Below are 14576 nucleotides of genomic sequence, written 5' to 3'. Positions count from 1 at the left end.
AAAAATATGTGAACTTACTTTACAATTCACATTCAAAGAAGAATGCTTAGTTCTACCTCATGTTTCTCACTCAGTAACAAAAATTCAATCGAAGTTATTTCAAAACCATAATGCAGTGTAAAAATTTGTGCAAATATCTAACAATTTGGAGCACAAGGTTGGAGGATTTTAAGTTATTTCTAAGTTTAGAGATAGATGATACTTGACTTCTTCACAGAAACCATTCTCTTGCAAACTCGAACTCGACTGATATTTCTACGTCTGTTAAGTGTAACAGATAAAGAATATACAAGTAATAATTGCATCACATAATTAAAACGGTAAACTTGGCTACATGTGGAAGATACAAATTACAAATGTCAAACCCAAACTGTTCCCTAACCAATAAGGAACAGAAGCAATAACAAACGTTCAGCCGACAGGAAAATAAAAATTTAATCACTAATATTAGAGGGGTGCGCCAAGCCCGAGCTGTAGTGCAACGCTTGGGCGACACTCGAGAGCCCCAGTAGCAAGCTACCGTGGTGAGCTCTCCCCCTTTAAAAATTAATTTAATATCATGTGAGCCGATGGCCCACGTATCAGATATTAAACTGATAAGAACAGATACTACACTTGATCTTAGCCAAAAGGCCGAGAAAGGTATGAATTGGGAAGTCCCCATGCCTTTGCTTTTATACTTCATCTTGCTTTCATTTGTTTCACCTCCAACCGATGTGGGAATTTCCTAGATCTCCTTATTCTTTCATATTTTAGGTAGTGATGATTGTTCCATCTTCCATACTTTTCTTAGCATTTTGGAGTGTGAAATACAAATTTTAACTTATAAACAAAGAAGTGAGCTATTGAGGTCTAAAGTTATTGAAGATAAAATTTTGTAGTTATGATGTGAAAATGGGATGTTGTATAAAACGAAAAAACCTAAAGCATTTTTGTTATAAATACAAACGAAAGGTTTTTACTTCAATAGACAGACCTTAAAACCCTAGAAATGTCCTTCTCCATCTCCACCCGCCACCACATACGTCGACTATCTACGGCAGCCGCCGCCGCCGCCACCAATGCCACGGCGACGACGTCCTCTTCTTCATTATCCATCTCAAGAGCGAAGTCTAAACTTAGAACCGAGTATGATCCAGATAAAGCCGTAGAAATTTACTCTTCTGTTTCTAGTCACTACACCTCTCCTGTCACTTCTCGTTACGCTCAAGAAATAACCATCCGCCGCCTTGCTAAGGCCCGTCGATTCAAGGACATCGAATCCCTAATCGAGTCCCATAAAAACGACCCGAAGATCACTCAGGAACCTTTTTTGTCCACCCTGATTCGATCCTACGGTCGAGTTGGTATGTTCGAGCACGCTATGAGGACTTATAATCAAATGGGTGATTTAGGAACTCCACGATCCGCACTATCATTTAATGCCCTGTTAACTGCTTGTAACAATTCGAAGCAATTCGACAAGGTTCCCCAACTGTTCGACGAAATGCCCAAGAGATATAATTTCTCTCCCAATAAGTTCTCGTACGGTATCCTGGTTAAATCCTATTGCGACGCGGGTTCTCCTGAGAAAGCCATGGAGATTGTACGAGAAATGGAGGAAAATGGCGTGGAGGTAAATGCTGTGACATTCACAACCATATTAAATGCTCTGTACAAGAAGGGTGACAGCGCAGAGGCAGAGAAAATATGGGAGACGATGATATCAAAAGGGTGTGAACTTGATGTTGGAGCCTATAATGTTAGATTGATGCACGAACATGGTGGCAAGCCAGAGCATGTACAAGCTTTAATCGAGGAAATGGCTAATTCAGGTTTGAAACCCGATGCAATTAGTTATAATTACTTAATGACTTGTTATTGTAAGAATGGGATGTTTGATGAAGCAAAGAAGGTGTATAACGATATGGAGATAAATGGGTGTAATAAGAATGCTGCAACTTTTAGGACACTTATTTATCACCTTTGTAGAAATGGGGAGTATGAGAAAGGGTACAAGGTTTTTAAGGAGAGTGTGAAGATGAATAAGATTCCTGATTTTAACACGCTGAAGTATTTGGTGGAGGGGCTAGTGGAGAAGAAGATGATGAGAGAAGCCAAAGGTTTAATCAGGACTATAAGGAAGAAATTCCCTCCTGATACTTTGAAGGCTTGGAGAGAAGTTGAGGAAGGGGTTGGTTTGGCTTCCGCTGGTGATGATGTTTCTTCTAAGGATGATGATGAAACTAGAACATGAGTGTTAAATTCAGCTTTTGTTATTGTCGTGTTTGATGCTTTCTTCTCTGTATCTGTATTTACTGCTTTTTTCTTTTGGTCCCCAATTGAATAAGTTCTGTTTTGAAAGCAGCAGATGGCGAACAATTGTTGTTATGCCTCGGCATTGGAAGTTTAAATTATGAGCAGTCATGTGGGACTTGAGGAACTATAGAGTTTGAAAAGCACCAAGTTTTATTCTAATAGATTTTGAGCCTTTCTTCTTTCAGTATCTCTCTAAATTCGATTTCAGAAGTATCTTATTCAATATGTAGTCACGTTTTCTGATTTTCAATATCCAAACTCTGCCCTTATATTTGTCAAAAAGATACTTTATGCAACAGTAAGTATATCCGACTAAAAATACCATTGTAGACTTGGTAAACTGATGTTTAGTGATGGATGGATGTGTTGAGAAAAGAAGCAGTATATCAATCATGCTTTCAAAGTACAGAAAGTAAAATGAAATGGAGTCAAGATTAGAGAAATCTTCAAGCCTTTTTCTTTGTAGCAATTGATGGTCCAGCACCGTGGCCGGTGGTTGTAGCCTTGTTGCAACGCGGCAGCAACCCACGAAGCATGGCGAGAACTCCCACCGCCAAAAAAGGGAAATATATAGTCAACAGTATACCAGATGCTCTCTGTGAACCAATCAATTCAGCAGCTATAGCAGCCTGAGAAGAAGGAAAGTGTAAAGCTTACTCTTCCATTTTCAAAGAAGTAGAATTGGAAAACAATGACAAGGAAAAGTAAGATACCATAGCAGAGAAGAGGGAGACGCCATAGATCAAACAGGTTGTGTGCAGCCATGACTTCGAAGTGGGGATGGCGTAGAGGTTGAGAAGCGTGAGTGGCCATTGAAGAAGAAGCTCGAGCCAAAGCAAGCCGACGAAAAAGGGAGGGAGATCGGCCATCAGATAATCTCCAGAGTGGGTAATGTATTTATTTTTTAAATGAATGAAAATATTGGGGAAAAGGGTTTGAGGGAGTAATAACTGGGCGCTGATGAGAGGAGGTGCCAATGCATGTACAAGGAAGAACACAAATAGAACTGAGTCGAAGAGCTTGAGAACAGCCCCCATCGTTTCACTTTCCACAACTTCTTCTCTTGCCGGAAGAGACTACGGAGATTGTCTTCTTTTTGTTTTTGAACCGTGTGAGATTGATTCTCAGATGTTGACTTCTAAAGACTGCTTTTGCTAAATAATATCACACACAGGTTCATTTAGTTACTTCCAAACCTTTAAATTTTGTCTTTTTACTTTTAACACACGATTAAATTAGAGGTTAATTTTTATCGAATTTAGTCAAATAATAATAATACTCATTACAAAAAAAAATGACATATGAATTTTTTTAGAATCATCGGAAATAGTAAATTTAATCAAATATTTACTATCGAAAAATTTTCAGATTTTATCCATCAGTAATATTGATTGATGTTGATATGCTTAAATTAAATTGATTGAGATTGAAAATTTTACTATAACTTGAAATTAAATTTTTGTATAAAAAGTAAAATAATATGGAAAAGTGGAGTATAGCATTTTAAGAATATGATATAAATAACACATTGTTTTAGAATTTTGTAAATATGGTAAAAAATTTACTTAATCTTAAATTTGTTATTATTCCTAAACTACCTTTCAATCACTTATTTATTTATCTTTCTCTTTTTAATGCGCTAGTAATTTATAACTAAATATCTTTCTCTTTTGAATGCGCTAGTAATTTATAACTTATTTATCTTCCTCTTTTTAATATACTAGTAATTTAACTTTATTTATGATTTCTTTTTTTACTTTATTTGTGATATACTTATATTATATGTATTGGTTAATATACTTACTACGTAATTTTTATTTTTTCAAATTTTATGGAGTTGATTAGAGTATTATTAAATTTATGAATGATGTAACTCAGTGTATCATTATCAAGTATATCAACAATATATTGTCAAAGCATATCAGTAAAGTGAATCATTAAGTATATGAATCAAGTTTCCAAGTGTATGTCAAGTGCATTTGATCAATCAATTGTATAAGATAAGAATACTAAATGTATCCGCAGTGTATAAGGTGTATCAAACATATATTAATAATGTTTTAGGTGTGTATCAAAAAGTATCAGGCGCATCAATCAAATGTATTGGATGTATAAAAAAGTATCAGGTGTATCAAAATGTGTATTAGACGTATATAAGATATGTATATTAGTAAATTTGTGATATTTTACCTCTTGATACGTGAGTTGGACTTTGTTTTTTCCATTTTTACAAATAATAAAGTGTGTGCTATGAATTTAATTATTATAACTTATTTTATCATTTTTGCAAGTGTCCCAAATAATATTTTAATAGAAATGGATGCACTCATTGAAAATCCTTTTGAAACCTATTATAGTTCTTCAAAGAAGAGTTCTAAATTTTTTTACATTGTGGTGAATGATATATATCATAGCCCAAACTTTTTCTAGCTCCAAATAATATGAAGAGAGAGCCTCTTAATGCTATGGGCTATTACATTTTCTTTCTCGGTTCTTCTAACATCCTTGAATTTATCTAAACATGAATTCCAAGTTTTCAGTCAACCATTTTTTTTTTTGTATGGATAGACACATATTTGAAAAGGTCCAAATGAAATATAATCCAATTTCTTAAAAGTATGTTTGACGTTTAGCTTAAATTATCTCAACATAAATTACCGATATAAAACATTGTGCATGCAAGTTGAAATTTTTGGTCTCGGCTCTTTCAAGGTTTAGGATTTTCCACTCAACTCTTTCTATTTGCTCTTACCATTTATTCTTGCTCTCGCTCTATGCTCTTGTCTCACTCTTTTCATTAAAAGAAACCAAATAACAAAAATTGTGAGTTGAAACCAAGAGTTAAGAGTCTAGCAAACTGGGCACGATAAGATCATTTCAGTAATTTTGGTCGATAATGAAAAAAAAAAAAAAAAGTTCAAGAAAATGCAAACCTTCGTTTTGGACTTCAATTTTGAGTCAACAAGACAATTATCTCATATAACATTCTCCGAGGAATACAATTCCAGCCAATAGAAAAAATGGTCGCGGCAACAGATTGAGGTGAAATAAGGGCAACAGATTCTCCGCTACAAACACAATAATGGTACATAATTCCATCAGTAGAACAAAGTATTTCGTCTTGGTACAGTTGGAGCTATTTTTTGTTTCTCATAAAAAATTGTACCAAACTAAAATACCCACGTTGAAGGTAAAAAAAACGTCCAATCTTAAAACCTAAAACTGGACTAGAAGAAAGAAAACGTAAATCAGTCTTGAGAAAGAAAAAAAAAAGGGTGGTACTACATCTTTGGTTTACAGACTGAGTGTTTAAGCCTACTTCTGCTGGCACTGCTACATGAACAAGCGAAACTCATAACTATGAATCAAAATTGCGGGTAAGAGGGAAAGCTTCCCTTGTTACCAATCGGAGGCAGGAGGTGCAGCAGCTTCAAGTGAAGGTGCCGGTGGTGGTATGGCAACACCCCATCCGTCTGCTGCTCTGACTGCAAAAGTAAAAAGAACAATAAATAAATATCCACGATAAAACCCTTTTATGCACTCGTCCTAAAACCAGTGTTTAAAAGGCTCAACGCTAGCACCTCGCCTCAAAGGAGAGGCGCATTTATCAGCACTCGCCTTTTGTTAAGCTCTAAAAGCCCAAGGCCTAAAGCCTTGGGACTTGGGAACTTTCACTATTATTTATAGGAAAAAATGACAGCCTAAAAAAATAGTTGGGAGTGTAAAACACAGCAATGGCAATGGCAATGGCAAAGGATTAAATTATTAAAATAAGCAAGAAAGAAAAGGCTCGGATTCAACCTGACTCTTGTGCCCACTCAGCATTAGAAACTGAAGCAGCCGCAGCAGTAGGAGCCACATTAGGAGCACCCCACTGAGCATCAGGAACCCATTGATCTACAGCCACTGGAGCAGAACCAAAATCTGCAATGCCGTAATCTGGTGGTGCAACAGCTTCTTCTTCCTCTTTCTCCTTCACCTCCTCAGGCTCTCGGTAGAAAAACAAATCGACCTGTGCAACAAACACGTGCATACCATTACCATTCTTTCCAAGCCTTTGATTTAACATCCAACAATCAAGTGTCAATTTCAAATATCATGTCATAATGCAATTTCTCAAGTTCAGATAGGTAAAGAAGTTACCATCACGTCCCATTTGTACCCAGGACGAACCGTTCCACGCATCTGCAAAACCATCCTCGCAAGAAGCCAGAATAGACATCCTATGCTGTGTTTCCCCTTGTTATTAGCTGGAATCCCAATGTCAACATACCGCATTGGCGAATCAGTGTCGCAAAAGGCAATTGTGGGAATGTTTCCAAGGGCAGCTTCCTTGATGGGCTGCAACAAGCAAATAAACCAACCAGGCAACATAAATAGCAGCACCAACAACTAAAGTAAAGCATAAACTATGGCTTATGCTTAAGGGAATAAACACGAGTAAATCTAAATTTGGTAAGAGAAAACCATCCTCTTCAACGCAAACTTATAATCCCAAACTAGAATTAATTCTTAAAGATGTTAAAGCACCTGATGATCAGTTCGAGGATCAGTCAATATCAGAAGGCGTGGCTCATTGAATGAGGTTTGAAGCTGGTTGGTGAATGTTCCAGGGGTATGCCTCCCAGCAATTGCATGAGCACCAGTGTATTGAGCAAACTTCAAAACAGCTCTCTGACCATAAGGCCTAGCAGATTGAACAATAATATCTTGAGGATTCTCAATAGCCACAATAACTCTAGCAGCCATCTGAAGTTTCTCCCATGTTTTACCCAAGTTAATAATGTAGATTCCTACATCATGAGAACAAATATCCATTCATGGGAATTAATGAAATTATGATCAAACTCTGATTTGAAATATAGATAAAGCACGCCCATTAAATGACTTAAGATTCCAGTTCAAGCTAAATATCTATAAAACATTGAAAACAAAGAGAAAATAAGTGGAAAGGCCTCCTAATAATCAGTGTCTATGAAGCACTTAACAGATTTTAAAAAAAGCAAAGATCTATAAATCTGAAATGTATTCACAAAATACCATCATTCCGGCGCTTGAAAACGTATCGCTCCATTTGGAAGTCGCAGTTTTTAGTGCCTAGATGAACCTCGGCGGCCAACATCATCTGAATGTCGGCCTCCTTCTGTGAGAGTTGACACTGTTCTGTACCAGTCGCCATTGCCAAACCTCTGTGAATCATGGTTTACATCAGGGTTGATACAATATCTATACTTACATCGAGCTATCTCAATAGAGACGAACAAAATTCTAAAAAATAAATATATAGAGAAAAAAAAAAACATGGGTCAATAGTGAAAAGCTGACGGAATATGTGTTCAAGAGAGCGCACCCCGCCGCCGCCGCCGCCGCCGCAGAAATATAGTTGTAGGAGTTGGATTCTGCGAACGGAAGAAGAGGGATGTTCTGATGAAAAAAGCTGAGTTTGTGTTGAAGAAAAGGGTTTTCATTGAAAACCCCATGTAATTTCGAAAATGCCACTCCTCTTATTCCAATTTCAGTTTTTAAATTTTAACATTTATGTGAACTTTTTAAAAATGAAATCTTAATTTAAACACTAAATTAATTCGATTGTGAAATTATAATTTTTATGTTAATCCAAATAAGAATATAATGTTATAACACTAACATTAATTCAATACATAAATCATATATTTCAAATACGTCTATTTTTAACAAATGTTTCAACTATTATGATCGACGAAATATTTATTTAACAATGGATCAAGTATAGCTAACATATATATTTTATCGATCTCGTTTTCTTTTATTTTTTAAAGAAGCATTGACACAAATATTCTTACAAAATCATTATTACACTCAATATATTTGGACGACCGAATCATACTTTTGACTACTAATTTGAGATTGATTAACGTTTGGAACATTTTATGTGATATAGTCGTTCTAATTTTCTTCTGAATTATCCAACCCCTTATTTTTAATTTTATATACTAATTTAGCAAGAAAAATTATCATAACAATCCTCAAGTAAACAAATATTACAAATATTAGTAAAATAGATGCTCATTATCAATTATACTTAGTCTTCATGTAATTCACCTTATGCTTGTCAAATTAGGTTTAAACAATGACATTTGGTGGATTTACAAGCTCCATGTTAAAAATAAATACATAAAATTTTGAGATAGCGGATAAATTTGAAATTTGAAATTTTAAGTTTTTTTTATATAATTTATTTGTTTTATTTTAATATTATATTTCTTCTATATTTTGTGGAACATTTTTACAACAAGAAACAATTGTTTGGGTTTGGGAATTGATACGTACTAATAGGTGGGGTTCATACTAAAAGGTAGGGAATTTTATTTTTCCAATTCAATGATAGACGTAGTATTAGATAATAGTCTAAAGAAAGATTTATTTTGCCAAATATTCTAAATTTCTAATAATGCAAAGTGAGATCCAAGGAAACAAAATCATATTTACTTGCAATTTGTCTCTTCACTTTTTGACCATTTCAATTTTTCTCTCTTTTTTATTTTCTTCTTTCCAATTAGCTATTATTTAAGTCTTTTTATTTTTCTTTTCTTTTCTCACCGATGTTTTCAAATTTTAAATCAAACCAAGTAGATAACAATGTTCTAAAAAAAATATATGGTAGAGAATTAGCTAGACAACTTATATTCTGAACAACTAAAACTAAAAACTAGTTATCAAAAATGAAATTTGAAACTATTTTGTATTTCAATGTAATAAAATATTTTCGACTTGATTTTTAATACTAAAACTATGATGTCCCTACACTTTTTAATCTCCATGGAATTTATGTTCATGATCCTATTTTCATTTTGCTCTTTATTCTTGATGGATTACCATGTCACCGGATTTATAATATCTTGATCACATTTCCATTCTCCAACACAAAAAGTAAATACTTTGTATGAACAAACTGTAAAGAAAATTATAGCAATTTGAAGTTATAATGTTGAAGATATTACCATTAATTAGGATGAGAGACATTAAGAAGAAGAAGAAGAAGAAGGATCAACTCTGTTTTCACAATGGAATAAAACAGAGAGTGCAATCTGACAACGATCAGTTACAGAACAGAGACTGCCAAATCTCAGAGAAAGCTTCAACAATAATCCCATGGTGTTCCCTATCATTCAACGACAACAAACAATGAAGAAGCTGCTCCAAATCCTTCTCCTCGAACATCTCCTTCTCCATTATCATCTCCATCATCGACCTTTTGAAATCCTCAAACGGATCTGCAGATTTCTTCACCACCGCAAAACTCTCCCTGATTTTCCCCTCCACCGTGCACGGAATCAGCCTCTGGAACACCGAAAGCCTCGCCGGCGACTCGATTTCCGGCGATGGCGAGATGATCGTTGTCCTCTTCTGTTTACGACGTCGTTTCTCTTTCTCCTTCTTTCTCCTTAAATTTATTTTGTTTGGTTTCTCCCGTATGGTTTCCAATTGAGGATTGAATTCAGAGGAAGAATCGTTATCATCGTCGGAAGTGGAGATTGTTTTGGATGATGAAATTAGCGTCTCGGTTTCTTCTAGTTCGTCGATTTCATCGAACGATTCGCTGCTGAATAAACCGCTCTCCGTCGACGAGGTGCTGGTTCGGAGGCGTGTGAGTGTGGTTGATTTGGATTTTGATTTCTTTTTGTTTTTCCGGCGTCGTTGTCGCTTCGGGAAAGTCGAACCGTCGTCGAATGAGTGAAGGAGGGGCGTAGGTGGCACGTGCGTTGGGAGAGTTGGAGATGATTTGCAAATTTGGTCGTCGTCGGAGTTGGTGGAGGATGATCTACAGCCGCAAGCCGCAGTTCGGAAGGCGGAGGACACGTGGCGCCTCAAGGAGGAGTGGTGGGGTTTAGGCGGTGGCGGTGGCGATGGTGGGTCAGTGGGGACGACGGAGATGTCGTTGGAACGACAACAATGGAAGGAAGGGATTCGGAGTAGCTTGAATCGTTTTGGTGTCATCATCATCTCCTAACTCTCTTTCTCTCTCTCTGTCATTGTCTCTATTTCCTCTTTTTATACATGTCTACTCATTATTCATCATGTTTGATTGAGGCAAGAACTCCACTAGTGAACTCCAAACAGTGCCGTGAAGTTTGGATTGTTGTAAATGTTCGTACGATAAAGTATAAAATTGATGTTTTTAGTACCACTCACGCACTCATTAATTTAGACTAAACAATTGGTAGAATCGATTAAGTTTACAACTCTACGTCTCTCAATTATATGTGGACCAAACGTTCGGAACTTGTTCATCACCCAGCTATATCTCTAGAGAGTTATCTCTTTGTTGAAGTTTTGTTTATATAGTTATTTAATGGGTGTGAGGTTGGTTATTTTAGTATTGTACTAGTTTGTGTCAGAATATAGGTATTTTTAAGTGTAAGTTGTAATATTATGTTTGAGATGTACGTTATTTTATCATTCTTAGGAAATAGTATATATACGTAGTTAATTGTTAGTTATAATAGTGGTAGTCATAGACATCAACTATTATAGTTTGAGTGAACCAATTTTCTATATAAGTTATTAGAACATTTTCAAATACTAGTTGGTAATACGTGCTATCCACGTTAATTTTTACACAAATAGAATGAAACTATATTTATTTACTCATGATTTTTTAAAATAATTTTTGAAAATACATTTTTTACTTTATTTCTAGAGATTTTTTTCTCGAAACTTGTTATATGCATGTATAAATAGAATGTGCTAAAAGATATAAAGAATTTGATATTATGATTATGAAACAATCCATTCAATCAAATTTTAGATTGATAAGTAGAACTTTTTTCATGTATCAATTACATATCGAATGTTTAAAATAACAAAAATAATTTTGGGATAAATTCGATTACTGCTCAAGAAAAACAACATTTAAAATTTAAATTTTGAATAATAAGCTCTAGAAGAAAATTTTGTTTTCACTTAAATCAATATCATTTTAACACATTAAGATGGCCAACCCAATAGACAAAAGGAAAATAATCAGCTAACAAAAAATAAATTTTCTTATTATTCAATTTCCATCAAGTATAAACAACAATATTTTTTTTCTCTTCTCGCTTATCCAAAATTTTCTTTTTTCTGTCTCTATTTATAAAGTAAAACAAAAACAAAAGTGACTAAGAAACAACATATGAATCTCTCTTCAAGCTTGCAAGCAGCACTAAAATGATTACATAAACTCAGAAGACAGCCCCTCATCCTCAAATTGTGTGTAACTTACGCAGCAACCATAAAACATAGGGTTTTTGTAGCCTTGACTCACAAATCTTTATTTAAACTTGTTGGAAAACTAATTTCTTCACACACAACTTTTTGTTGTGACTTGAACATGAAAAAAATAAAATATTTATATCTAAAAATTTGAAAAGAAAAATAATTTGAAAGGTTGAAATAATTACAAAATATTTAATATGAAATAAGGGAATGTGAATAGGTGGAAGATAAAGGGATGTTAATAGGTGGAAGATAAAGGGATGTGAATGGATTTAGAAAATTGTTAATGATATAATTAATGGGAAAGAAAAAGTTAAAATTATTAATATATATGTATGTATTAATAATTAATTTTAAATTAAAAATAAATAAAAAGCAAATTACAATAAAACCAAAGTAAAAAAAACAAATCTACCGAGAAAGAGGGTAAAACTGGAAACAAAAAGTTTATCTCCATCCTTACTTTTATATATACTATAGATAAGTAGCATTCCTGATAGACATGTGATAGAAGTCCTATTCATCGAATCTAAAATTTTACTATATGTTGTAAATATTTTGTCAAATTTAATAGTTTTTATCATTCTTCCAAATTATTGTTTGGTTAAATATACAAATATTACACAATTAATTTGAAATGATTAGTAGATGAGATACTATTGATTTGGTCATTTTATATTATTTATTTGCTCCCTATGTTGCTTCCAATGTGTATTTTAAATTTTAATTTTATATACTAAAAATTAGTGGGAAATTTTTGTCACAAGAATCAAGAATTAAGGAGAAGATAATTTGGGTGCATAAAAAAAAAAGGAGCTTTGGTAGTTACCAATAGGTGGGGGGGTTCCTAGTTAGGAGTAGGGAATTTAATTTTTCCAATTCAATGATAATATGAGATAATAGAGCTTCATCAAAAGACATTTATTTTGCAAAAAAAGTCAATTCAAAGAACCTATTCTAATAATGCAAAGTGAGGATCCAAGGAAACAAAATCATCATCTTTTACTTGCAATTTGTGTCTTTTCACTTTTTGACCATTTCCCATTTTTTCTCTTTTCTCTTTTGTCCTTTTTTTTTTTTCTAAGAGTCTTTCACCATTTCACCAAATCTTTTGCCCTATTTAGACTCCAATGTCTCTCATCCATTTCTATGATGCATCAACATCATTATATTGTATATCTTTTTCTCTTTAAATAAATAAACAATTTGTCATATATTATATCGAAGGACTTGTATATATCCTACGTATATTGTCATGAAGCATCCACGTCATATTCATATGTTATCAAACTCGTATGTTTTAGGGTGGATTCACGGGATTGAATTGTAGAACTTAAATAGTGTTAAATCATTTTCAATATAAAACTAAAACTCTTGTGACAAAAAAGTTAATAAGTTTCATTTACAAGTGAACAATATGGTTTTGTTGATATACAAAATTTACTGTCAATTTATTAAGACAATGCTTTCGACTTCAAATTTTGAACTATAATGAATTATACTTAAACGTTACTAACTCACACTTGAGACTTGTGCATTTGTCTTAAACATGTGTTAGTTTGAGTGTAGTTCGATAAATAAAGCATGTGTTACATGTTCTTATTCATTTATACGGTCTAGACTTGTCAAGTTTTATCAAGCTTTACCCTAAACTTCTGATTTTATCAGATCGCACACCTCAAAAACTTTTAGGTAGGAAAACCTAAGATGAATTTTGCATGAAAACATTGCCCTATATACATAGCTTATTTCTACCATAATTATAGAACATCAAACTAAAGCTCGATTTTAGCAATATCGCTAGAATCCACGCTAAGTGTACTCACAACCCCAAACTAATCTAACATTTACGTGTTAATGAATTATAAAATATACATGTGCAAAATTTGATCACAATAATTAAATTAATGTAAATCTCACTTTTTATTGAATTCTTTTTTTTCTTGACAAAGCTATTCAATTAACAGTTAATTTGTGCTATAGTTAAACTTAATTTGTGTAAAATGTAACCATGATATTGATGACGGGTAAATTACATTGATCATCCCTCATCATCCAACCCATAACAAAGCATAAAGTATATTTGGATTGACTTTCTAAATATTTAAATAAATGTTTATAAGTTAGAAAATGTCAATAATCACATAGAAAATCAATTCAAACTAATCGTATAAGGACTAATGTGGCCTTTGGTAAAATTCAGTGAGTGAGTGTATAAGCAAAGGTTGAATAAACAATATTAATTGCATTATTTGACTAAATCTATCGTCTATTTTAATGGAATTGAAAACGAAACAACTAAAAACTCAACGTACATGTACTTAGAATAAGAGTTGGAATTTTTCCCAAATTTTAAAATTTGTTTTTTCTCACATGGAATAGTTATAGTATTGTATAATTACATTAGATTGCACCTATGGGAATGTTAGAAAGGTTAATGTGAATTTTGAAAGAAAGAAAAATAAAATTAATTAATTAATTTTGAAAGAGGAAAAAGAAAAAAAAAAGTTGAATGGGACTGTTTGGTGTAATGAAGTTATAATCACTTTTTTTTTTTTTTAACTTTTTACTATTTATTCACACTGTGAAATAACTTTCTTTTACAAAAGCATTTCCTACTCACTTCACTTGATTGAAGAATTATTTCAATTTTGAATCACGCTCTCTTAATCTCTCTTTCTTCTCTTTGAAATATTTTTAACTATATCTTATTTCATAAAAAAGAAAATTAACTACGAACTAATAAAGTAGGTTTAGACAAAGGTTGTGTTTGGAAGTGGTTCTAAGATTGTTGAATTTTTTTTTTATTCTTGCCAAAATTATATTTTTCTTTAAATAATAATGTTTAGCATCAACCAAATTACGTGACAATTTAGGTTTAGACACGAAAAAGAAACCATGTAAAGTAAAAAAAAAAAAACGACTAGAACACAATAGAAGTAAATGTTGTCATCTTCAAATCTAAATATCTTTTATGTATTACGTAGATCACATGTTTATAATGGCATATATGCCTATAGACTAGATTATATTACGATGCA

At 33.2% G+C, this 14576-nt stretch overlaps 4 protein-coding genes and 1 non-coding gene across 6 annotated transcripts; 1 reads left to right on the top strand and 4 right to left on the bottom strand.

Moving 5' to 3' along the window:
• Positions 1–450: 450 nt before the first annotated feature.
• LOC116403592 lies at positions 451–646 on the bottom strand. The gene has a single exon (XR_004216396.1). It is a non-coding gene; the product is annotated as a U2 spliceosomal RNA (small nuclear RNA).
• A 98-nt stretch (positions 647–744) lies between these two features.
• On the top strand, positions 745–3481 carry LOC105435344 (pentatricopeptide repeat-containing protein At4g36680, mitochondrial). The gene has a single exon (XM_031884525.1). It carries the CDS (start codon positions 992–994, stop codon positions 2234–2236), a length of 1245 nt encoding a protein of 414 aa, XP_031740385.1. The 5' UTR covers positions 745–991; the 3' UTR covers positions 2237–3481.
• Positions 2606–3369, bottom strand: LOC101215233 (sigma intracellular receptor 2). The gene is made up of 2 exons (XM_004149120.3): positions 3012–3369; positions 2606–2927 (listed from the first exon to the last, which is right to left on the bottom strand). Exons 1-2 carry the CDS (start codon positions 3333–3335, stop codon positions 2745–2747), a joined length of 507 nt encoding a protein of 168 aa, XP_004149168.1. The 5' UTR covers positions 3336–3369; the 3' UTR covers positions 2606–2744.
• A 1768-nt stretch (positions 3482–5249) lies between the features above and the next one.
• On the bottom strand, positions 5250–7789 carry LOC101212340 (40S ribosomal protein SA). Of its 2 annotated transcripts, none has more exons than XM_011654837.2 (6): positions 7649–7789; positions 7339–7487; positions 6829–7091; positions 6442–6639; positions 6100–6310; positions 5250–5783 (listed from the first exon to the last, which is right to left on the bottom strand). In XM_011654837.2, exons 2-6 carry the CDS (start codon positions 7475–7477, stop codon positions 5698–5700), a joined length of 897 nt encoding a protein of 298 aa, XP_011653139.1. In that variant the 5' UTR covers positions 7478–7487; positions 7649–7789; the 3' UTR covers positions 5250–5697. The 2 variants fall into 2 exon arrangements, with proteins under 2 accessions (XP_011653139.1, XP_031739535.1); XM_031883675.1 differs by having other exon boundaries at positions 7624–7767.
• Positions 7790–9230: 1441 nt separating this feature from the next.
• LOC101212095 (transcription repressor OFP7) lies at positions 9231–10464 on the bottom strand. The gene has a single exon (XM_004149108.3). It carries the CDS (start codon positions 10279–10281, stop codon positions 9376–9378), a length of 906 nt encoding a protein of 301 aa, XP_004149156.1. The 5' UTR covers positions 10282–10464; the 3' UTR covers positions 9231–9375.
• Positions 10465–14576: the final 4112 nt, after the last annotated feature.

The sequence above is a fragment of the Cucumis sativus genome, chromosome 4 (assembly GCF_000004075.3).
Source record: "Cucumis sativus cultivar 9930 chromosome 4, Cucumber_9930_V3, whole genome shotgun sequence".
In the NCBI taxonomy this organism is placed as follows: domain Eukaryota; kingdom Viridiplantae; phylum Streptophyta; class Magnoliopsida; order Cucurbitales; family Cucurbitaceae; genus Cucumis; species Cucumis sativus.
Note: the sequence above shows the minus strand (reverse complement) of the source record. Positions and strands in the feature narration are given on the sequence as shown.